General features: G+C 43.1%; 1 protein-coding gene and 1 pseudogene across 1 annotated transcript in view; one reads left to right on the forward strand and one right to left on the reverse strand.

Moving 5' to 3' along the window:
- The first annotated feature begins 4,703 nt into the window (after window positions 1-4,703).
- On the forward strand, window positions 4,704-5,089 carry LOC102811155 (annotated as a pseudogene).
- Window positions 5,090-15,656: 10,567 nt separating this feature from the next.
- Window positions 15,657-24,184, reverse strand: part of LOC102811549 (potassium-transporting ATPase alpha chain 2-like) — a 41,884-nt gene continuing 33,356 nt past the window's right edge. Inside the window, exons 15-22 of the mRNA XM_006831973.1 lie at window positions 23,494-23,662; window positions 23,248-23,402; window positions 18,472-18,595; window positions 18,172-18,317; window positions 17,606-17,739; window positions 17,383-17,484; window positions 16,709-16,800; window positions 15,657-15,685 (exon numbers count right to left, since the gene is read on the reverse strand). Of these exons, the coding sequence (XP_006832036.1) occupies window positions 15,657-15,685; window positions 16,709-16,800; window positions 17,383-17,484; window positions 17,606-17,739; window positions 18,172-18,317; window positions 18,472-18,595; window positions 23,248-23,402; window positions 23,494-23,662 (951 nt within the window). The remainder of the gene's footprint in view (window positions 15,686-16,708; window positions 16,801-17,382; window positions 17,485-17,605; window positions 17,740-18,171; window positions 18,318-18,471; window positions 18,596-23,247; window positions 23,403-23,493; window positions 23,663-24,184) is intronic.

The raw sequence follows: 24,184 nt of genomic DNA on the forward strand, positions 1-24,184 counted from the left end.
CATCAAGCTGACCATGGGAGTTAGCTCAACGTGGGCTTCAGGCCCCAGAAAAGGAGTTGGAGCTGCAGGATCACACACTGCCACATGAACTCATCTGTCTGGTCTGAGGTGGGACCACGGCAGCAGGCATCAGTGAAGGTAAGAGCGGAGAGTGTCCTTACAGAGCACCAACCCCATTCTACAGGGGAGAACTGGCCCAGGTCACAGGACGAGTGACATGGAGCTTGGTCTCCTGACTCACTCTGTCCCACCTCAGAAGGGATCGAGGTCAGAAGACTTAGGACTGTATGTCCTGGAAGCCCAGGCCACCAGGCTCCCAGCCAGTGGTTCTCTCCTCAGCTCATTACCCTGCAGGTCACCATGAAAGGGATCTATATGGGTCCTCTGACAAGTCCCCCTTTCCTCCCCACCCTCCCTGGACAACTCCTGACCATGCCTGCCTTCCTTCCTGGAGGCCTGACTGAATGCTTGTTCCTTACTAAAAGCCAGCAGGGCAGTGCAGGCAGTCCTCATCCGTGCAGTGCGGGCCTGATGGACACTCGATGACACAGAGGCTGTGGCAGTTGAGTCCACTGTTGGGGGAGAAGGCTGCAGTCCCTGAGGAGAGCACAACAGAGGTCAGGGAAGGTTGACTTCAGACTGAGATCCTGGCTTGTCCCAGGAGATCCGCTATGACAGAGGGTTTGCTGCCAGTCTCTAGTGACAGTGGGTACAGTCCTGAGGTTGATAAACTGCACTAATACATCTATCTTCATTGAGCACAGAGGGCGGCATGTCGGCTGGCTCCTGACAGCGGCAGTCCTGGGAACAGTCAGCATCAGACAAGGATCACGGAACAAGGGCCACAGGTTGACTGAGGGGGTCAGCATCAGACAAGTATCACAGAACAAGGGCCACAGGTTGACTGAGGGGGCCCCAAGTCCCCAGAAACCTGACACCATGAGGAAACCACAAAGGCTCTGTTGTCACCCTCACCTCCTAGAATTTCAGGGGCTCAGAGCACCCTGCAAACAGCACTATAGGATAGCAGAGCAGAGATTCATCTTGCCAGCTTCTCATTTTACATATGGGGGAGCTAAAGCTAAGAGAGGTGGGGGGCGGGCTACACCAGGACTCCCAGTAGTTCCTTAGGGGTACTCTAAGAAGCTCCCAGTTTAATGGGGGAGACCACAGGTTTTGGAGACATATAAACCAGATTCTGATTCCAGCTCTTTCACCTATTACCAGCCTGATCTGGATCAAGTGGCTAACTCTCTCAGCTTCAGTTCTTTCATCAAATTGGGGTGTACCTATCTCAAAGAACTGTGGGCAAAAAATGAAATAGGAAAAAAATAATAGATAAATAGATAACCTTTGTTTGAGAAAGCAAACTACAAGTTTCCTAAATAAATGCTGGGTTGGGGAAGAAGTAAACAAGGAAGCCCAGCATTGTTCCCTGTCCTCAGGGAGCGACAGATTATTCAGAGAGGAAAACTACCCTCCTTTGGAACATATGGAATCTCTCCAAACATCACGTGATTAATGGTCCATAGATGGCCCAGGATTGAAGGAGTTAGAGAACAGAGAAGCGGGAAGACTGTGTGAACTGCCCAATGCCTTCCTTTAGGGCATTGATGGACAGCATGACCCTGGTCAGGTAATTCCCAGCACTGGACTGAGAACCACAAGGTCGGCAGTTCAAACCCACCCACTGCTCTTTGGAAACCCTATGCAAGTTAGCTATGAGTCAGAACCGACTCAGTGGCACTTAGCAACCACAATGACAAGCCTTAGTTTCTTCATTTGAAAAACTGTGTCCTGGTATAGCACTGCGGGTTAATGCACTGGACTGCAAGGTTGGTTTGAACTGCAAGGCAAGCGATTCAAGCTCTCCAGTCGCTCCTCAGAAACCCTATACAGGGTTACTAGGAGTCAGCACCGACTTGAAAACCTCACCAACAACAGTACTGTTGATATAGAGCTGATGAGGTTTAGTTAAGAGAATGCCATAAAGCCCACAGATCCTACACAGCACACACTCGACATGCGCGGGTGTTGTAATTAGGGTTATGATCGACTCACCTGCGTGGATGGCAGTGAGGAGAGGACCTAAGGCCATCCAGAGCCCAGACCCAGGCATCCTGGAGCAGTGCCGGGGAAAGGCCACGCCAGAGGATGGTGTGCTAGCTTCTCACTTCCTCAGCTGTCCAGGCTCCGGAAGCTGAAACCCAATGCGCTGTGAGTCCCTGGGCAGCTGCTCTGGACCAACCAGACCCCAGGAGGTGGGAGGGGCGTCAGGAGGCTTTTCCTGCAGCTGTCCTGCTGGCTCTCCCCCTTCACAGTGTAGGGCTTGTCCCCTCTTTGGGGTCAGCTGGTGGAGAAGAACAACTGGAGCCATCTTGCCAAGGCCAGTCCCCGCTGTGCAATTCACAGGTTGTGCGAGGTGGAAAACCACTTCTTCTCTGTCTCAACGTCCTGTTCTGTAAGATGGACATGCTGTGGTGCCGAGCCCAGGAGACCGTGAGAAGCTAAATGAGTCACGTAAGGGAAGTCCTAGACCCAAACCTGGCGTGTCACTGCTTGGCATCATCATGACCGTGAATTTTCAGTATGTGGAGCATTTGTTGAGCACCCAGGAGACAGAGAAGTAAAAAATGACCCTCGTTCCCTAACAACTTGATGAAAAGGGGTTCAGGGTTAACACACAGGAAGGAACAAGGACAGAAAGAACCATCTTAAGCACAGTAGCATTTAGGGAGCCCAACTAGTCTCCAGGTCCTGGTCTTGGCGTTTTCACAAGTATGATGTCCCTCACTCTTCCCAGGAATTCTGAGGAGAGGTATCATCTTTATGGACAAGGAAACAGACTCAGTGAGAAGAGTGACTTGCTTGGGGCTTCCTAGTTAATAAGTGGCAATGGTGACATTTACAACCAGGACCGAATCTCACTTGATGTCACAGATAATAAGTGGAATAAAGGTAAAAATTGTAGCTGCTTTTACCCATCTGCTTGGTTCGATTATAATGAGACCATAAAGAATCCTGGTGAGGCTGTGAGGACAAACTTACACATATTTGGTGATATCAAATATTTGGTACAACTTTGAAGAAAAGCTCCTTGCTTGTATCTATCAATATTTTAAATGTGATGACATTTAACCCCAAAATTACAGGTCACAACAGTTAACCTAGAAACATAAGTACTTGTAAAAGCTGGATTATTTGAAGACAATCATTGCCTTATCTTTTATATGGGTGCAAAGTTGAAAATAACTAATATGTCATCACTAGGGGAGTACTTGAAGTCCAGGTGTGGTGCTGTAGGATAAAGCACTGGACTGAAAGGTCAGTTCGAACCATTCCTCAGAAATGCTATACAGGGTCACTATGAATCAGAACCGATTCGATGTCATTTAATAACAATAGCAACAACAACAACAACCGGAGAATACTTACATGAGCTGTACTCAATCTATATAAACTCGCTGTGGTTGAGTCAATTCTGACTAACGGAGGCAGAGGCCTCATGCGTTTCAAAGGGTTTTCAACGGCTGTGATCTTCTGGAATTCATTTCCCAGACCTTTTTTCTGAAGCCCATCTGGGTGTGTTTGAGCCACCAACCTTTTGGTGAGCAGACATATGCTGATCCATTTGTATCAGCTCAAATCTCTATTTATTAAATATAAAATATTTTCAGATTATGTTCCTGAAGTGTTGAAGAAACCCACAGAGCATTACATAAAATGTGATCATTAAATAGATATTGTTATTGTTAATTGCTGTCGAGTTGGTTGTGACTCATAGTGACCCTATATAGGGTTTCTGAGGAGCAACTGGTGGGTTTGAACTGCTAATCTTGTGGTAGTCCAGTTCTGATCCTACATTGCCACACCAGGAGTCCTATAACTAGGTATATTATTATTGTTATTAAGTGCCACCAAGTCTTTTCTGATTCATAGCAACTCTATATAGAGTTTCCAAGGAGCAGTTGGTGGGTTTGAACTACTGATCTTGTGGTTCGCAGTTCAGTGTTGATCCTACAGTGCTATACCAGGGGATATGAATGCCTGCATTTCTAAAAGATTTGGGAGACTTCTGGCAAGATGGCAGACTAGGTAGATGCTCTACATGAAACCTTTACAACAAAGATACGTCTTTTTTATCACCATTCCTATTCAATATTGTTCTGGAAGTCTTAGCTATAAGGCAAGAAAAGGAAATTAAAGGCACTCAAATTGGTAAAAGAGAAGTAAAAAAAATCTGTCTATTTGCAGATGATACGATACTACACATAGAAAATCTCAAAGAGTCAATTAGTGAAAGATTCAGAAAAATGATAGGGTAAAATGTCAACATAAAAAATTAATCCTATTCTTGTACTCTACCAAAGAGAGCTCTAAGAAGGAAATGAGAAAACAATACCATTTGCAATAGCCATCCAAAAGATGAAATACTTAGGAATAAATTTAACCAGAGAAACAAAACACTAACACAAAGAAAATTACAAACACAACTTCAAGAAACCAAAAGGCCTGTATAAATTCAAGGTTACACTATGCTCATAAAGAGGAAGATTTAACACTGTGAAAATGTTAATATTACCCAAAACGATCTGCAGATATAACACAATCTTGACCCAGATTCCAATGTCATTCTTTAAAGAGATTAAAACACTAATCACGATGCAGGCGGTTTCCAGTTCTGCCACCCTCTTTCTCTTCAACAAGGCTGCAAAGGGGCAGACCCAGAGATGCAGATTTTTGTGAAGACCCTGATAGGCAAGGCCATCACTCTTGAGGTAGAGCCCAGTGACACCATTGAGAATATCAAAGCCAAAATCCAAGACAAGGACGGTATCCCCCCTGACCAGCAGTGTCTGATTTTTGTGGGTAAACAGCTGGAGAATGGCTGTACTCTCTCGGACCACAACATCCAGAAAGAATCCCCCCTGAATCTGGTGCTGCGTCTGCGCCAGCTGGCCCAGAAGTACAATTGTGACAAGATGATCTGAGCAAGTGCTACGCTCGCCTCCACCACCGTGCTGTAAACTGCCGCAAGAAGAAGTGTGGCCACACCAACAATCTGTGCCCCAAGAAGAAGGTCAAATAAGGGCCCCTCTCTGATGGTTCCCTTGCCTCCTGCTCATGGGGTTCTTTTGAGCCCCTTGGCCGGCCCTGGGCCCTCAATAAAGTTTCACGTTCATTGAAAAAAACAAAACTAATCATTAACTTTATATGCAATTGAAAGAGATCTGGATAAGTAAATCCTTACTAAATAAGAACAAAGTAGGAGGCCTATCACTTCCCCATCTCAAAACCTACTACAGGGACACATTAGTCAAAACACTCTGATATTGGTACAACAATCGATACATTGATCAATGGAATTGAATTGAGAACCCAGAAGTAAATCCATCCACCTACAGCCAGCTGATCTTTGATAAAGGGCCAAGACTCCATAAATAGGAAAGCAATAGTCTAACAAATGATGTTGGCAAAACTGAATATTCATTTGCAGAAAAATTAAACAGAACCTATGGTAGTGTAGGAGCTCTGGTAGCGTAGTGGTTACGAATCGGGCTGCGAACCTTAAGGTCAGCGGTTCGAAACTACCAGCGCGCTCCGCGGGAGAAAGATGAGGCTTTCTACTCCCGTAAAGATTTACACCCTCGGAAACCCTGTACAGGGTCGCTATGGGTCGGAACCGACTCGACGGCACTTAACAACAACAACAACATGGTAGTGTAGTGGTTACGAGTCGGGCTCAGCAGTTCGAAACTACCAGCTGTTCCATGGGCAAAAGATGAGATTTTCTGCTCCCGTAAAGATTTACAGTTTTGGAAACCCTGTACAGGGTCGCTATGAGTCGGAACTGACTCCTCGGCATATAACCACCACCACCATATATCAATCACACCATATAGAAAAACTAACTTAAGATGGATCAAAGAATTAAATGTAAAACTTGAAACTATAAAGATCATCAGTGAAAAAATAAGGACAAACTTAGGGGGTCAAACTTAGATGATTAAAGAGCATCTCAGGGTCCTATTCTCTGGGACTCTTTCAGACGCAGAAAGTCCAGGATGTCGGGGTTCTCTAAGAACTTGAGATTTGAAACACCCAGCTGATATGAAGTGAGGGGAGATGCACAAGAACTTCCAAACTTGCAAATAGTATCCATTTGACCTAGCCTCGATGGCTTGATAATCAGAACTTGACTAAAGGAAGGAAGATTAAAAAAAAACAAACAAAAAACTCATCAATTTTTGGTAAAGGAAATGGGAGTAAATTGCTATAATTTGTTGAACTTGACCTGTACTCATAGAGGTAGTAGCTCAAAATATCAACAAAGAGGGAAGGAGTCTTCACATCAAGGATCAATGCTATCCCTTCTGTATACAGGGTAGATAGGGATGGGCAACTTAGACATTGGCTACCTAAAATGAGGGGGCTGATAAAGGCTCAAAGTGCATGGCTTACAAGGTTTCAAGAGGAAGTTTAGTTAAGAGTGGGTGGGGGAAGATAGAGTCCCCATTGAATAGTTTTCATCTTGTCTAGATAGATCTAAAGAGATGGGGATAAGATTCTGATGATTCACTAGTGAGTAATTGTTATCATGACTAATTGTGACCGTCACAATTGTAAACATAGAAGTTTTGTAACAAAAATGGGGAAGTAGTTAATCTTACAGTCCAGAAACAGAGGACCCTAGGACCATCAAGGGAGAAGAGCACAAGCAGAATGTGGGACCTTATCCAGAGAAGCAAAGACACCAGAGATGGAGGCAGAGATGGGGACATGGAGAGAGGGAGCAGCTGAGGACTCTAGATTCATGGGAAGAGAGGGACTGAGAGCTGGCAGCTAGGAGGCAGGCTTGCAGAATGTGCCCTTTGGTGGTGTAAATTATCATATATACCTGCGTGTTTAAAAACAAAAAAAGACCTAAAGTGAATAGAGAGAAATACTGTTAACTGATGGTACATGGAGGGAATTATAACTGATGTAATGAAATGAAGTGTATAATTTGTTGGATGTAGAACTGATGTTCTGCCCTGTAAACTTTCTCTCAATTCACAATAAAAACTTACAAAAAAAAAAAAAAAGAATTTGAGATTCGGTTCCACATTTGCTGCCTTTTTATCAGGGTTTCTCTATTATGTTCCTGACCAAAACATTCCGCAGTGGTTGCCAGGCACCATCTAGTTCTGGTCTCAAGGTTGAGGAGGCAGGGTTCATGTAGACAGTGAGTCAGTAGTCCAGTCCCTTCTCTGATTATTAGGGCTCCTCCTTTCTCTTTTGTTCCAGATGACTAAAGACCAATTGTTGTTCATTGAATGGCCACTCAAAAGCTTTTAAAAACGTATGCGGTGCCTCCCAGGCACTTCATACCACAAAGGGAGGTAGGTAGAACATACACTTCAAGAACTCTATTACGGATAGCCTGGAGTAAAGGTCAGAATTGATATTTCAAGACTAATCTTGCTTGTGAACGAAGCCTGGAGGAGGAGGAAAGAAAGCGGCGTCTGGAATGGGTCTGTCCCAGGTGCTCTGAACATTCAGGGATGTGGCAATGGAATTCTCTCAGGAGGCGTGGGAAAGCCTGGACCCTCCTGAAAAGGCATTGTGTAAGGATGGCATGTTGGAGAACTGTCGGAATCTAGTCTCATTGGGATAAGCACTGGACTGTTAACCACAAGGTCATTGGTTCAAGTCCACCATCTACTCCAGAGAAGAAAGATGAGGTGCTCTGCTCCTGGAAGGATTTACAGCTTCAGAAACCTTCTACAGGCTCACTAAAAATTGGAACTGACTCAATGGCATTTCACAACAGAATAAACGGCAATATGGAAAAACAAACAAACTATATTATGTCAGTTGAGTGGAGTAGTTCATGAGACCACAGTCTTAAAACCCCAAACCTAGAGAACTAATTCTATGAGGTAATTGCTCTTGTTGTTAAGTGCCTTAGAGTTGGTTCCTACTCATAGTGACCTGCATAGGGTTTCCGAGGAGCAGCTGGTAAGTTTGAACTGCTGACCTTGTGGTTCAAACAACCTTGTGGTCCAGTGCTTATCCTATAGCACCACACCAGGACTCCATGAGGAAATTGTTGTTGTTGTTGTTAAGTACCGTGGAGTTGGTTCCTACTCATAATGACCCTGCATAGGGTTTCCAAGGCTGTAAATCTTTACGGGAGAAGAGAGCCTCATCTTTATCCCGTGGAATGGCTGGTAGTTTCAAACTAGCGACCCTGAGGTTAGCAGTCTAATTCGTAACCACTACGCTACCAGAGCTCCTTGAGTTATGTCTAATTAATGTCAGCATCTGTAACTGCCCCCATCCCTCTTGGTTGTTGAGCAACCATACACAACTTAGCATTCGCTATACTTTTGTTGAGAATATTGGTATCTGCATTCATAAATGGATATTAATCTGTAGAGTTCTTTTCTTATGTTGTCTGTCTGACTTTGGTACAAGGGTAATGCTAGATTCATAGAAGGATTCAGGTAATACTCCTCCTTACTCTACTTTCGGGAAGAATTTCATGTTAGTTGTTCTCTAAATCTTCAGTAGTGCTCCCCAGTGAAGCTGTCTGGCCTTGGACTTTGTTTTTGTTGGCGGTTTCTAAGAAAATTATTTCTGATTCAATCTCATAGCTTGTTACGAGTCTGTTGAGGTTTTCCCACTGTTTTCTTGTAGTCAGTTTAAGTAGGCTACATGCTTCTAGGCATTTGTTCATTTGATCAAAGTTATCAACTTTGTTGACACACACGTGTTTATAGTATTGATTCTACTTTTGTTTTAATAAAACATTGGGTTTATCATTTTTCTGTTTGGGCTTCCCAAAGTTGTTGTTGTTAGATGCCGTTGAGATGGGTTGGCACAGTGTCAGCACTAATGACCTCAAAAGTAGCAACAATTGTGAAGTTAGCCCAGGATCAAGTCATGTTTCCCTCTGTTGTGCACAGGGTCACCACAAGTCGGTACCAACTGGATGGCACCTAACAACAACAACAGCGACAACAGTGAGTTGGTTCCGATTCATAGCAAGCCCATATATAACAGAAAGTAAAACTGACTGCTTCATTCTCACAATTGTCGTTAGGTTTTGGCCCATTGTTGCCGTCACCGTGCTAATTCATCTCACTGAAGATATTTGTCTTTTCACTGACCCTTTACTTGACCAAGAATGATGTCCTTCTCCAGGGTTTAAAACTATTACATGACGCACACAGTGCTCAGTGAAAATATCCTAGTAAAATTCTCATGTTGTCTGCCCCCAGTAGCAGTAAGGAGCTAACAGCATCATGATAATGTCTCAAAATATACCAGATGGGGCCAGACTAGTACAAAACAACAAATTTAGGTCCTTGTTAGTTTTGGGAAATGGAGTCTAGGTCCTTTGCTATTTTGCCTCTGACCTTTCTGTCTTTACACACTGAGGTGAATAGTGACAAAGTACAAGGTGTCTTCCATACATATTTTGCAAGGCCTAGACCCTTCCACTCCTCCATGAGGTGATTCTGACTGCTTTCTGAGGAGAATTGAACAGTGGAGCAGGAAGGGACTTTTGTTGTTGATGCTGTTTGTTGTCAGGTGTCATCGAGCTGGTACTGACTCATAGTGACCCTATGCACAACAGAATGAAATACTGCCCAGGCCTGGATCAACCTCACAATCATTGCTACGTTTGAGCCCATCGCTGCTGTCACTGTGCCAGTCCATCTTGTTGGGGGTCTTCCTCTTTTTCTCTGACCCACCACTTTACTAAACATGATACCCTTCTTCAGTGACTGGACCCTCCCGATAACATGTCCGAAGTATGAGAGACAAAGTTTGGCCATCCTGGCTTCTAAGGAGCACTCTGGCTGCACTTCTTCCAACACAGACTGGTTTGTTATTTTGGCAGCCCATGGTACTTTAAATATTCTCCTCCAACACCATAACTCAAATGCCTCAGTTCTTCTATGGTCTTCCTTATTCACTGTCCAATTTTCACATGCATAAGGGACCTTTGAAGTCCTGGTGTGGCACTGTGGGTTAATACACCAGATTGCAAAGCCATTTAAACTGCAAGGTTGGCAGAGCAAGCTCACCAGCTGCTCCTTAGAAACCCTATACAGGGTCGATATGGGTTGGAATCGACTCGATGGCATCTAACAACAACAACAAAGGGACTTTAAGAAATCACCAAAATCTACCTCCTCACTTGGGAAAATGAAGCTGAAGCTCAAAACCACTCTACTTTCTGGAGACAGAACTAGAACCCTGGTGTACTGATTCCCAGATTATCCTCCTGGCACTTTACTATACCAATTTCCACATTTACCTGGACACTCTAGTATGAAAATTATCATAGAGATGAACTGCAGGCCCATGAAAGTTCCGAGAAGTGGAGAGATAATATTGTTATGCTAGGCCAGATTTCAGGGTCTTTTGTTGGAATCAGCAAACTTCATTCTGGATGCCAAGAAAAGTTAGGACAAAAGAGGGGGGCTGCGGTGTCTTTTCTTGAGAAATTACTCAAAGGAGAGATGCGGGGTTCTAAAACTTGAATAAGTGACCTTCAGGGCCCGAAGAAATGTGCTGTGATGAGCCCCCTGATAGAACAGCAGGGTGCTAGCACCCACCACTGTGTACTCCCCTGCTTTCTTCAGAATGACAGCATCCCAGTGCTCACCTGGGTCTTTCTCAATTCACTTGAGAAAATTCTCGGTCTGGTTTTGTCAGAGTCATTGCAAATGGTTCCATTTTTAGTTGAAATCTGGGCAAGTGGTTGCAGAATTCAATATACTTCTAACATGAACGTAACCAGCAGAGATTAATTAGTGGTTTTCAGACTTTGGTGTGCTTAAAAGTTTCTTGGAGATACTATGGAAATGTAGATTCCTGAACCCAAATCCTAGAGGCTCTGATTCCACAGGTTTGGGATGAAACCAAAGAAAGTACTCTTCTAAGAGCGTTCCTGGCGATCGATGTAATTGGCCTTAGTACTGTAGCTGGAGAAATGCTGCCTTACTTAGCTGAGTTTTTGTGTTTGACTTCCTCCACGGTTCATACACATTTCTCCACTTTCTTCCATTCCAAAGAACATAAATTCACTACTATCTGTGCCAGATTTTCTTCTTTTGGAAACATAAAAACATAGACGTTGAGGCAGGAATAACATCAGTGATTTTGTTTTGTTTGCACTGAGGCAGATTATTATGATTAGGAAATGTTAAAGGGAAAGAGTAAAAGACCAGATAAACTGTGCAGTCAGTCAATCCAAGCACAGGGTCTGCATGGGTTCTGTTTTATTCTATTGTGGGACAGAATAGTAGAAATCTATATCTATATCATTGTTGTTATTGTTGTTAAGTGTTATCAAGTTGGTTCCGACCCATAGTGACTCTGTATAGGTTTCTGAGAAGTGACTGGCTAGGTTGATCTGCTGACTTTGTGGTTCAAACCAACCTTGCAGTCCAGCACATTAACCCACAGTGCCACACTAGGACTCCCTTGTTGTTGTTGTTGTTAAGTACCGTGGAATCGGTCCCTACTCATAGTGACCCTGCACAGGGTTTCCGAGGCTGTAAATCTTTACGGGAGCAGAAAGCCTCATCTTTCTCCCGCGGAACTGCTGGTAGTTTTGAACTGCTGACCTTGAGGTTGGCAGCCCAACTCGTAACCACTACGCTACCAGAGCTCCTTATCATTGTTGTTAGGTGTCATTAAGTCAGTGTTGATTCATAGAGATCCCATGTACAACAGAACAAAAAAGCCTGGTCTTGTGCTATCCTCACAAATGTCTCTCTGTTTGAGCCCACTCTGTCAGCCCATCTCTTTGAGGGGTTTCCTCATGACGGGTCTCTTCTGATGACATATTTCAAAGTCTGCGAGACAAAGTCTTATCACCCTTGCTTCTAAGGTGTATTCTGGCTATACTTCTTCCAATACAAAATTGCTCGTTTTCCTGACAGCTCATGGCATATTCAGTATTCTTCACCAACTCCATAATTCAAAGGCATCGATTGCTCTTTAGTCTCCCTTATTCATCATCCAGCTTTCATATGCATAGGAAGTTAGTGAAAATACTGTGGCTTGAGCAGGTGCCCTCTAATCTTCAAAGTGACAGCTTTGATTTGCCCAATGCAATATATCATTTGATTTCTTTACTGCTACTCCCATGGACATTGATTATAAATCCAAGTAAGAGGAAATCGTTGGCAATCTTTTCAGTGTTTATCATAATGCTATTGATTGGCCCAGATGTGAGGATTGTGTTTTCTTTATGTTGTGATGTAATCCATGCTGAAGGCTGTAGTTTTTTTTGACCTGCATCAGTAAGTACGTCACCTCTTCTTCATTTTCTGTAAGCATGGCTGTGTCGTCTGTATATCACAGGTTATTGATTATATATATGTATATGTGTGTGTGTATATATAAATTTCTATTGCTTTTTCATACATAAATTTTTTGTTAAATATATATAACAAAGCATTTGTCATTTCAATCACTTTTACACGCACAATTCAGTGACATTAATTATGTTCACTATGTTGTGCAACCATCACAAAGGGAGGTGTGTTTATGGCTGAATTTTAATAGAAAAATATAGCCAGTTATGTGAGACTTGCCACAAAATAATCCCATAATAGTCACTGGCTCTGCATGCTGTGTAGCTGCTAAGCATTCCTATCCTGACAGCCTTTCCTCATGAGTTGATCATGAGGCACCTCAAGAGGGGTGGGGTAAGATCATACCTGCAGCCCTCTCTTCTCGATCTTTCCATATTCTGACCTGCCCTTTTCTCATGGCAGAATGACTTCCCATCTCTTCTGAATAATAACATTTCAAAACTAGGCTTGGGAAGCAGTCTCTTCTTGCATACCATCTCCATCTTGCCTCCCTGTGGTGTTTTACCACTGTCTGTTTTGGGTCTCTATGCCTTTCTTACCTGCCATATTCTAATAGGAGTGGCCACTCAATTCAGTTTGTAAACCTTGGGTATGATTCTTACAGCAATGGCGTACATTTTGATGATGGTTTGGGATAGAAGATAAAAAAACAATGACAGAATATATTAAACTCCATGTGTTTGTTATAAAAAGTTGATTTGAGTATTATGGAAGAGTGACGGAAGGAAGGTATCAGCGTAAGCTGAGTCACAAATGATCACAATTGTCACCCTGTTCTCTCAGTGGAAACATAATGGAGTCTTCATTCCATCTCAGAGGTCTCCTCCCACCCCCTCACCTCTCATCTTAAAGGTAAATAAAACTCACATCTGAACTGGCAGGAGTTTTCTGTGAACCAGTGTATTCATTCCTATATTGCTGGTCTGTCTCATTTTAGTGGAAGTGATATATTCAATGGTGTCGTATTTCACTATCAATGTTGTTGTTATTAAGTGCTGTCGAGTCAGTTCCGACTCATAGTGACCCAATATAGGGTTTCCGAGGAGTGGCTAGTGGGTTTGAAGCGCCCACCTCACAGTTCAAACTGACTTTGCAGTCTAGTGCATTAATCCACAGCACCATACCAGAACTCCATTAGATTTGTGCATAAAGCTGCTCTCTGGTCCCCATTGCCTCTTTCAAACCTCCCTCATCAATACTGACCCCCAAGTGGTGGAGACACCCATGCTGGGCACTCTGTTCAGAGTTTGCCTGCACCATCCAGTTTAGTACTCAGTCATTGGTCTTGAACTGTTCCATACGGGATACTCTTGCTTTTTGAGGTAGATAGTATTTTTCTAAAGATGGCCGCCATGTCATACCATCCTATATGCTCTCCTTACAATGTGAGGTTGACACTCTTCCCATTAAGTGGTGGACTCTGGAAGTTAGTAGGTGTTGTGAATTGAATAGTGCCCCCCGACCCCCCCCCCCAATATGTATCGAAGTCCCGGTTCCCATACCTTTGGCTAAGATATTTGGATATAGAAGGATTTTCTTTTGTTATATTAATGAGCCACACCTGAGTAAGGTAGAGCCTAATCACTTCTGAGTGATAAAAGGAGCAGAAATTCACACAGGGAAAGACGGATACCAAGGAATGCTAAGAAAGTCAAAACTATGTCAAGGAGCACCAGGGACCCTATGTGGATAGTAGAAAGGAATGACCTTGCCCTGGATCTACACCTTGAATTTAGACTTCTGGTCCCTCAACTGTGAGAAAATGAAAATCTGTTCTTTAACATCACCCACTTGTGCTTTTTTTGTTTTGTTTTTTTGTATGGCAGAATTAGTTATCTAAAACAGTGGATAAGGAAGTGGCACAAAACAAAACTGGAGAGGTGGGCAAAGACCAGGTCATGCAGAGATTTATGGACCATGCCAAAAGCTATACATTTTATTCAGCAATGAAATAACCTGGCCCAATTTTCTCTCAACATTCTTATCAATGGAGAAAAGATTGAAGTTGTCAAAGACTTCATTTTTCTTAGATCAACTCAACACTCATGGAAGCAGCAGCCAAGGAATCAAACAAAGTATTGCATTAGGTAACTCTGTTGCACAAGACCTTTCCTTTTTAAAGTGTTGAAGAGCCAAGATGTCAGCTTGAGGACTAAGGTATGTCTCTCCATGTCATTGTCTCTGCTTCCATCTCTGACTTCGCCGCTTCTCTGGATAGGGTCCCGCACTCTGCTCTTTTCCTTTGATGGTCCCAGGGTCCTCCACTCCTGGACTGCAAGATCAACCACTCCCCTCCTTTTGTTACAAAATGTCTACCTTTACATCTGCAACAATTGCAATCAATCCTGATACCAATTATTCACTATTGAACCATAAAAGTCTTATCCCCATCTCTTTTCACCAATCCTGTCTAGACAGGTTGGAAACCACTCAGTGGAGATTCTACCTTCCCCTGCACCCTCTGATACTAAGTTCCCTCTTGAAAACTTGTAAGCCAGTCACTTCATGCCTTTGTAGTGCTCCCATTTTGGGTAGCCAATGTCTAAGTTGCCCATCCCTGTCGACCCTGTATACAGAGGGGATGGGAATGATTCTTGCTGTAAAGATTCATTCCCTCTTTTAAGCTATTATATCCATAAGTATATGTCAAGTTCATCAAGTTATAGCAGATTACACTTTTTTGCCTCTTCTTTCTTCCTCTAGTCGAGTTCTGATCATCCAGCCCTTGAAGCTAGGCCAAATGGGGTTGAGGACTTTTGAGAAGGGTGTCTCAGAAGCCAATGTGAAGTTGTCCATGTTTATGATGTAAACCTGCTGCCACTTCCATCTTCTGCAAGCCTTCAGCTGAATTAGCTTTTTTGGAGTAACATGGCCATGAAGATATAAGTTCCCAGAAATTTACAGAAATCTTAGGGAGGTTGTTGGACCTTCAGTAGAGCATGGAAAGGAAGTTCGAGCCATCCTATCTTGAGCTTAAGGAGCAGTGAAAAACCAGCAGACATCTGGGTTACACAAGTCTTGAAATTTATGTACACACACACATGTTCTCTTCTGCTCATTGTTACCTAGAAATTCATGTATTTTAAGACAGGGATATAGAGATGAAAATAATATACAAATTGTTGAGCTCAGCTTTAAAGTATAAAACATCAGTTCTTCCTTCTCTGGTATGAATTTTGATGGTGTGCCTATTGCCTAAGAGATCTTTCAGTTGGTGGCCAAAAGATGATGCACATCAGTGTGCAGTTGGGAGGCTTGGGAAATAAGATGGTCTTAATAATACATATTTTTATCCCACCAACCTGGAAAGGTAGGAAAAATGCTATTAGAAATCAAGTCTTAATATTTGACATTCACATTTAAAACAGTAATTTAAAAAATCTGCTATTTCGTGCATTAACAATGTATATCTGGCAGAACCAATCCCACACGTGGAAAGGAAGTTCCTACTGCAGAGAATTTCACCAGCCTGGAAGGATGAGGGGATGTAGTCACCTGAGCTACTGGAGTGCCATGTGGAGCAGAGGGGAGTCTGAAATGGGACAGGGTGCTGCCCAGTGGGCTCTAGGTGACCACAGAGTACTGAGGCTGGGGCAGACAGTGTCCTGAAGGTGGGACCACAGGGTCTGACCCTATCCTCCAAGGGCATTCAGAAGGAGTCCTGAGACAGGGCACATCAGCTAATCAATGCCTGCGAAGCGTGCCACACTTCCTCTATGTCCTCTCCAGGCTGTCTGGGCTGGGATACAGTCAGCAGGTGAGTAGCCAGCTGCAGCTGCAGCTGCAGTTTAAGGTCAAGGGCAAGGGCCAGACCTAGTTGTCACAGCCTCAGAGGATGTTCTGGATTGTGTATTCTCAAGGTGACATGGGGATGGAGGTGGGCAGGGCTACCCAATGAGAGTCAGAGAATATTTGGGCAGAGGGCTAATTGGAGGGCTCAGTGGGCAGTATGCAACACCCACCCCCTACTGCTACAGCACCTATGCCCTCCCACCCAGACAGGGAGAACTCCCCTGACCCGAGCAAAGCCACCAAAGGTGCTTTGGAGGGATGAACCAAAGCCACCTATATGGAAACAAATAGTGAAGCTACTCTGGTTCTAAAAGATTAGGCACCCTTCCACTGTGGACAGTGGTGGGGCCAAGCTCTCCTGAGGCAATGAGGGGGAGTGAGAGGGGATGGCATTGGAAGATGACCTTAGCAAGGGCCCAGCAGGACGTTCACAGTACAGATGAGAGCTGGAATGATGCCAACCTCCATTTTCACATAAAGCCCTGTTCTTTGAAAACTAATCATGCCCATCAATCAGGAGCAGGTGCACTAACCTCCAGGGTACAGTCTGATGAGAAGTTTTCGCACCTCATCATATACCCAAATCAGAACAGCATATGGCACAGCCACAAACCAATACTGAGGCCTGGAAGCAGAAGGGAGGAAGGTGAGCCCCAGTGCGCCCAAGGATGGGACCAACCCCAACCAATAGGCAGAGGACTTCTTGTTCATTTTTCTCTGCCGTACTGCAGGTTACAAATTTGTTGGCTGACACTAGATAATATGAAAAACTTTTGGTTTAACTTGGACCGTGATGGTAAGAAGCAACATTTGCCTTTGAAATGATCTACTGGATGAAAGTGGAAAGAGTAAAGTTTGGAAAACCCATTGCTTCGTCTGAGAAACTGGCAGATGAAAGCTTCTGGCTCTTTTCTCTCACTTTCGAAAGATTTAGGGAGGGGAAAGAAACATCTGAAATCTGGTGATTTATTTCATGATAGTTTGGAATGGGAGTCCTGGTGTGGTGCTGTAGGATAAGCACTAGACCTCAAAGTCTGTTTGAATCACAAGGTTGGCTTCAAACTCACCAGTCACTCGTCAAAAACCCTGCACATGGTCGTTATGAGTCAGAACCAACTAGACAACACTTAATAACAACAGCAAGTTTGGAATGGGGGTGGGATCCTTCCACCTCCCACCAACCACCTCCACTGTACAGTGAACTCACCGGAGTGAAATGCAGTTCAGGGCTGTGATGCTCCCAAGGCCGTAGGAAAGGATTAAAGCTATGATGATCGCTGAGGAAATCCCTACCCAGACGACTTTATTTCTGCAAGACATGAAAGCGTTGTGTATTAAAGGAAAGGCCATAGTTGAATGCTTTGAATGAACACATCTCTTAACCTTTGGACTTGCACACGCAGAGTTAAGTCATGACAGACAGTTAATACCTGAAGAGACCCTGCTGGAAAATGGAGTTTCTCCGGGTTTTCCTGATGATCAGGTTTGCTAGTTGCTGGACCATGATGGCAACGAAGAAGGCCGTGTAGCCCGTCCATTCTAGGTACTGCCTCTGGTACCTGGTCTGTCAGACAGCAGCGATGAAGGGACTGTGAGACTCATAGGGGGAAACTTAAGGGAAATTTCAAAGCAGTTCCATAAAGCTTTATTCCCTTCCCCAAGACTGATAACCAATCACTTCCTTGTCTCCAGAGAGAATTATCTTTTTTCCTTTAAGCAGATGAGCAGGAAAAGTATGCTAATTTAACTTATTTGGTCCAACTGTAGGTGTTGTAGCAGTGGACACTCTTCTACAACAATTACAAAATGAATGTACAAAAGCTCTAGAGATCTATCTGAGAGACAAGGCTGAGTTCTGGCAAAGGCCAAACAATGTGTCTCTCTTGTGTCAGGAAGGCGGTTCCGGAAAATGAAGTTTCAGCATCAACCGGAGCAAGACACTGAGAGGAGGCGGGAACCAATAGGATGCCAGGGGAGAGTTTTCCCCCTCCCTTACCCATTCTTGTCCATAGCTGTCTTCCAAGTCATTCACATAGTCCTTTTCCCATTCTACCCGCAGACCAATGAGAGTGCTGGGTCTAAACCCTGACTGCGAGTAAACGGTGAAATAAACAACAAAAGCCCCCAGAGTCTGCATGATTCCTAAAAGAATAAGAGATAAGCAATAAGGTTCTATAATTTTCTTCCTTCTAGTCATCCTAAGCCCACTCCAAAAGAAAAAACACATTGTGACTGTCTTAAATGAATTCTCTGGGGCAGACCCTTGTGTGGCAGGTAGGAGATGCCCTTATCATACCAACGTGCAGGAACGAATAGAAGACAAGTGCTCTGTTCACCAGTCTGTCCTTCTTCTTGTGGCGAGGCTTCCTGTTCATTATGTCACTTTCAGCTTTCTCGTAACCCAAGGCAATGAAGGGAATCTAGAGGGAAGAGGGCCTGTGAACCCTAACCCGGAAACAGAATCTACTAATAGCAGTGGTACAGCAATAGGAGGGAGGAGAATAGGGGCAGGAGATGGTCACCTATACAGTCAGTCCCACGGTTCATTGTACAGAATCTGATAAAAAGCCAGTTGGAAAAAAGCAATCTACTTTTTATTATTGTCATCCACTAACAAGTTCTGGGAGTCCTGGTGTGGTGCTAAGGGTTAATGTGCTGGACTGCAAGGTCAGTTTGAACCACAAGGTCAGCGGTTCAAGCTCACCAGCTGCTCCTTAGAAACCCTATAGCAGGTGGCTAAAGAGTCAGAATCAACTCAAAGGCCCTTAACAACAACAAAGCAAGTTCTAAGCATACTATTTATAAAACACTGTCCCCCCAGGTGTGGATTTCTCCCTTTGGCATGCCCTTGGACCACAATGCAATGCACCAGAATAGTGTTTCCCAACTTTAGCAGGCATTAGAATCACCTGGAGGGTCTATAAGAGACAGATTTCTGGGCCCCACTTCCAGAGTTTCTGATTCTGGAGGTCTGAGGTGAGGCCCGAGAATCTACATTTCCAACAAGTTCCCAGGTGACAGCTAAGTTATTGTTTCCAGTCCAGGGACCAAAATCGGAGAATTCCTGCACTAGAGAACAATGAGCAAATTTAAAAGGGCCAGAAAATAATTAGATTAGAAATTGTGGACCCTCAATATCTAGAGGAGTCCTGGTGTGGCGCTGCAGCTTAATGCACTGGACTGCAAGGTCAGTGTGAACCGCAAGGTCAGAGGTTCAATTTCCTCTGAAACCCTATGCAGGGTCGCTATGAGTTGGAACCAACTTGACGGTAACAACAACAATTTCTAGAGGTAGAGAAATCTCTAGGCTCCTTGAAATGTAGGGATTACCTGGTTGCTACTTGAAACAACACAGATGAAAAAATATGATGCAGCTTGCTGTGAATTTAACTTGTTTTCTGTTCTTTTTACCCATGTAAACCAGAACCACTCTTCCTGATCATTAAATGGATACAATCCAAAAAGAAAGCTTAGTGGAACTTAATGAGAAGATGATTAATAGAAATTTTATAACTGAGGGCAGTCTGGTGTGGTGCTGTAGGATAAGCACTGGACTACTAATGGGAAGATCGGTGGTTCAAAGCCATCAGTCACTCTTCGGAAACCCCAAACAGAGTCACTATGAGTTGGAGCCAACTTGTCAGCACTTAACAACAATAACACTAATAGAAGAGAAAAGGCCGCAAATATCCATTAATAATTAGAACATGGAATGTATGAAGTATGAATCTAAGAACATTGGAAGTTGTCAAGTATGAAATGAAATGCATAAAGATCGATATCCTATGCATCAGTGAGCTGAAATGGACTGATAGTGGCCATTTTTAATCTGATAATCACGTGGTTTACTAAGCTGGAAATGACAAATTGAAGAGGAATGGCAATATATTCATCATAAAAAAGAACATTTCAAGATCTATCTTGAAGTACAATGTTGTCTGTGATAGGATAATATCCATTTGCCTGCAAAGAAGACCAATTGATACAACTATTATTCGAATTTACTCATGAAGCACTAAAGCCAGTGATGATGAAATTGAAGAATTCTACCAATTTTTTCAGTCTGAAATTAATTCAGCATGCAATCAAGATTGGAATGCAAAGGTTGGAAACAAACAGGAAGGATCAGTAGTTGGAAAATATGGCCTTGATAATAGAAATGCTGGAGATTGCATGATAGAATTTTGCAAGACCAATGGCTTATTAATGGCAAACAACTTCTTAAAAGAACATAAATGACTATTATACACATGGACTTCACCAGAATCAAATTTACTACATCTGTGGAAAGAGACAGTGGAAAAACTCCATATCACCAGCCTAAACAAGGCCAGGGACATACTGTGAAACAGATCATGAATTGCTTATATACAAGACCAGGCTGAAGCTGAAGAAAATGAAAACAAGTCCAAGATAGCCATAATATGACCTTGACCATATCGTACCTGAATTTAGAGATCATTTCAAGGACAGATTTGATGTATTAGATACTAATGATAAAAAACCAGAAGAGCTGTGGGATGACACCAAGAACATCATACAGGAAGAAACCAAAAGGTCATTAAGAAGACAAGAAAGAAAGAAGGAAATGATCAAAATGGATGTCAGAAGAAATTCTGAAACTTACTCTTCATCATAGAGATGTTAAAGTGAATGGAATAAATTAGCAGGTAAAAGAGCTGAACAGAAAATTTCAAAGGGCAGCTCTAGAAGACAAAGTTAAATATTATAATCAAATGTGAACAATTTAGAGTTAGAAAATCAAAAGGGATGACCATGCTGAGCGTTTCTCAAGTAAAAAGAACTGAGTAAAATATTCAAGTCTTGACTTGAAATATTGAAGGATTATACGGGCAAAACATTGAAAGATGTAGAAAGCATCAAAACAAGTTGGAAGGAATACCAAAAAAATATGGTAGATGTTCAACCATTTCAAGAGTTAGAATACGATGAAAAGCCAATGGCACTGAAGGAAGAAGTCCAAGGAGCACTAAAGGCATTTGCAAAGAACAAGGCTCTGGGAATTGATGGAATAGAAATTGAAATCTGTCAGTAAACTGATACAACACCGGAGGCACTCACTCATGCATCCTAAAAAATTTGAAAAATTGGCCAACTGATTGGAAGAGATCCATATTTGTGCCCATTCCAAAGAGAGGTAGCTCAACGGAATGCAGAACCACTGGACAATATTATTAATCTCACAGGCAAATAAAATTTTGCTAAAAATAATTCAAAAATGGCTGCAACAGTATATTAACAGGGAACTGCCAGAGGTTCAAGCAGTATTCAGAAGAGGACATGGAATGAAGGATTTCATTGCTGATGTCAGATGGATCTTGATTGAAAGCAGAGAATACCAGAAAGATGTTTACCGTGCTTTATTGACTATGCAAAGGCTTTTGACTTTGTGCATCATGACAAGCTATGGACAACACTGTGGAGAATGAGTGTTCCAGAACACTTAATCATGCTCATGAGGAACCTGTACATAGACCAAGAAGCAGTCATTCGAACAGAACAGGGGGACACTAAATGATTTAAAATCAGGAAAGACATGTGCCAGGGTTGGATTCTTTCACTATAATTATTCAATCTGTATGCTGAACAAATGATCCGAGAATTTGGATTATGTGAGGAAGAATGTGGCATCAGGATTGGAGGAATTTTCATTAACAACCTGTCATATGTAGATGATACAACCTTGCTTGCTGAAAGTGAAGAGGACTTAAAATACATACTCATGAAGATCAAAGACTTCAGTATGGGTTTCACCACAATGTAAAGAAAACTAAAATACTCATCACTGAACCAATAAACAACATTCTTATCAATGGAGTAAAGATTGAAGTTGTTAAATACTTCATTTTTCTTAAATCCACCTTCAACACTCAAATGACATATTGCATTCAGCAAATCTGTTGCACAAGACCTCTTTAGAGTGTTCCTAGAGCAAAGATGTCAGTTTGAGGACTACATCTGACTCAAGTCGTGGCATTTTCAATAGCCTCATATGCATGTGAAAGTTGAACAGGGAATTAGGAAAATCACAGATGAAATGATGCATTTGAGTTATGGTGTTGGAGAAGAATATTAAAGGTATTATGGGCTGTCAGAAGAACAAACAAATCTATGTTGGAAGAAGTACAACCAGAACGCTCCTTAGAAACCAAGATGGCTGGACTTCGTCTCTCATACTTTGAACATATTATCAGGAGGGACCAGTCCCAGTAGAAGGACATCATGCTTGGTAAAGTGGAGGGACAGAGAAAAAGAGGAAGACCCCCAACGAGATGGATTGGCACAGTGGTCGCACCAATGGGCTCGACCTTGGCAACAATTGTGAGGATGGCTCAGGAGTGGATAGTGTTTTGGTCTCTATGAGTGGGTACTGACTCAATGGCATTTAAAAACAACTTTTTACTCCTGTAAGATAAGCACCGGACGTCTGGTCAAAAGATTGTTAGTTCAAACCCACCAGCTGCTCTTGGAAACCCTATACAGGATCGTTATGAGTTGGAGCCAATTCTATGGCACACAACAACTATTGCTTACTGTAAATGAGAGTTTGGCAGTTAGAACCCACCGTTGGGTGCCTCAGAAGTTAGGTCTGCTAATCTGCTTCCAGAATACCACAGTCTTAAAAAACCCCTGGAGCCGAGTTCTACTCTACAAATGGGATCGTCATGAGTTGGAATTGACTCCACAGCAATTTCTTACTGTTTTCAGGCAAAAGGTTTCCAAATCACAAGTTCTTTACTTAAAAAGGGATGGCTGTGAGGTTCTCACTTTAGCTACTGGGTCTTAGCATTAATGGGACTATTTTGTTGACAGCGTCATCTTCCCAAAAGAAAAGAGAGGCACAGGAGCTGAAATGATGAATAATGGCACTTGATTTTTGGAGGATGAAAAGCTCATGTATGGACTGAAATGATGGCTAGACCAGCAGAACCACCCAAGAGCTTGTTAGAAACTTCAGACCTCAGGATGCTGAAGGCTGAGAAGCACAGCTCTAGTTCATCTCCTTGGTCTTAAAAATTTACAGTCCACTGTTCCCTGTAGTGTTACTTACAATGTCTGTGCCCAAGTCAAGAAACAAGGTAGTAATGGTGCCCATGGGAAGGGGAATTCCAATAATAATGTAGATCATAAAAGGGCAAATCATGGGCATGTTCTTGGTCAAGGTGTAAGCCATTGTCTTCTTTAGGTTGTCAAAGATCAGGCGACCTGGGGAAAAATGTTTATTTTGGGGGGGAACTTGCTTTTTGCCACCTAGCTGACCCCAGTTCTTGGTAAGATCATCGGAGACCTTGTTTACCTTCTTCAACTCCTGTGACTATGGATGCAAAGTTGTCGTCCAGTAAGACCATGTCGGCTGCATTTTTGGCTGCGTCAGAACCCACTAGGCCCATGGCAATTCCAATATCTGCCTTCTTTAGAGCTGGAGAGTCGTTAACTCCATCTCCTGTCACAGCAACTACGGCACCCTGGGGGACAAGGCCAGGGAATGAAAGAGAGCAGTTCAAGGGACCATGGGCTTGGCAAGAACAACTTAGTCTCAACTTCATCTTAGAGCTGGGAGTATTGCTGGAGCTGAAATGAAGGGTCTAGTCCTGGTGTGGCGCTGTGGGCTAATGTGTCAGACTGCAAAGTTGATTGAACTGCAAGATCAGTGGTTCAAGCTAACCAGCTGCTCCTTGGAAACCCTATACAGGGTCGCTATGGGTTGGAATCAACTTGATGGCACTTCACAACAACAACAATAACAACAACAACAACAACAGGGGAAATGGAGTCCTGGTGTGGCACTATAGGGTAAGTACTGGACTGCAAGTTCAGTTTGAACCAAGATCAGCAGTTCTAAACCTACCAGTCATTCCTCGGAAACCCTGTACAGGGTCACTGTGAGGAATATACTCTACAGCACTTAAAAACAGTCAAGTGATCAGACGACGTATTGCACTGGGCAAATCTGCTGCACAGGAACTTTTTAAAGTGTTGAAGAGCAG

The sequence above is a fragment of the Chrysochloris asiatica genome, unplaced genomic scaffold (assembly GCF_000296735.1).
Source record: "Chrysochloris asiatica unplaced genomic scaffold, ChrAsi1.0 scaffold00005, whole genome shotgun sequence".
Classification (NCBI taxonomy): Eukaryota; Metazoa; Chordata; class Mammalia; order Afrosoricida; family Chrysochloridae; genus Chrysochloris; species Chrysochloris asiatica.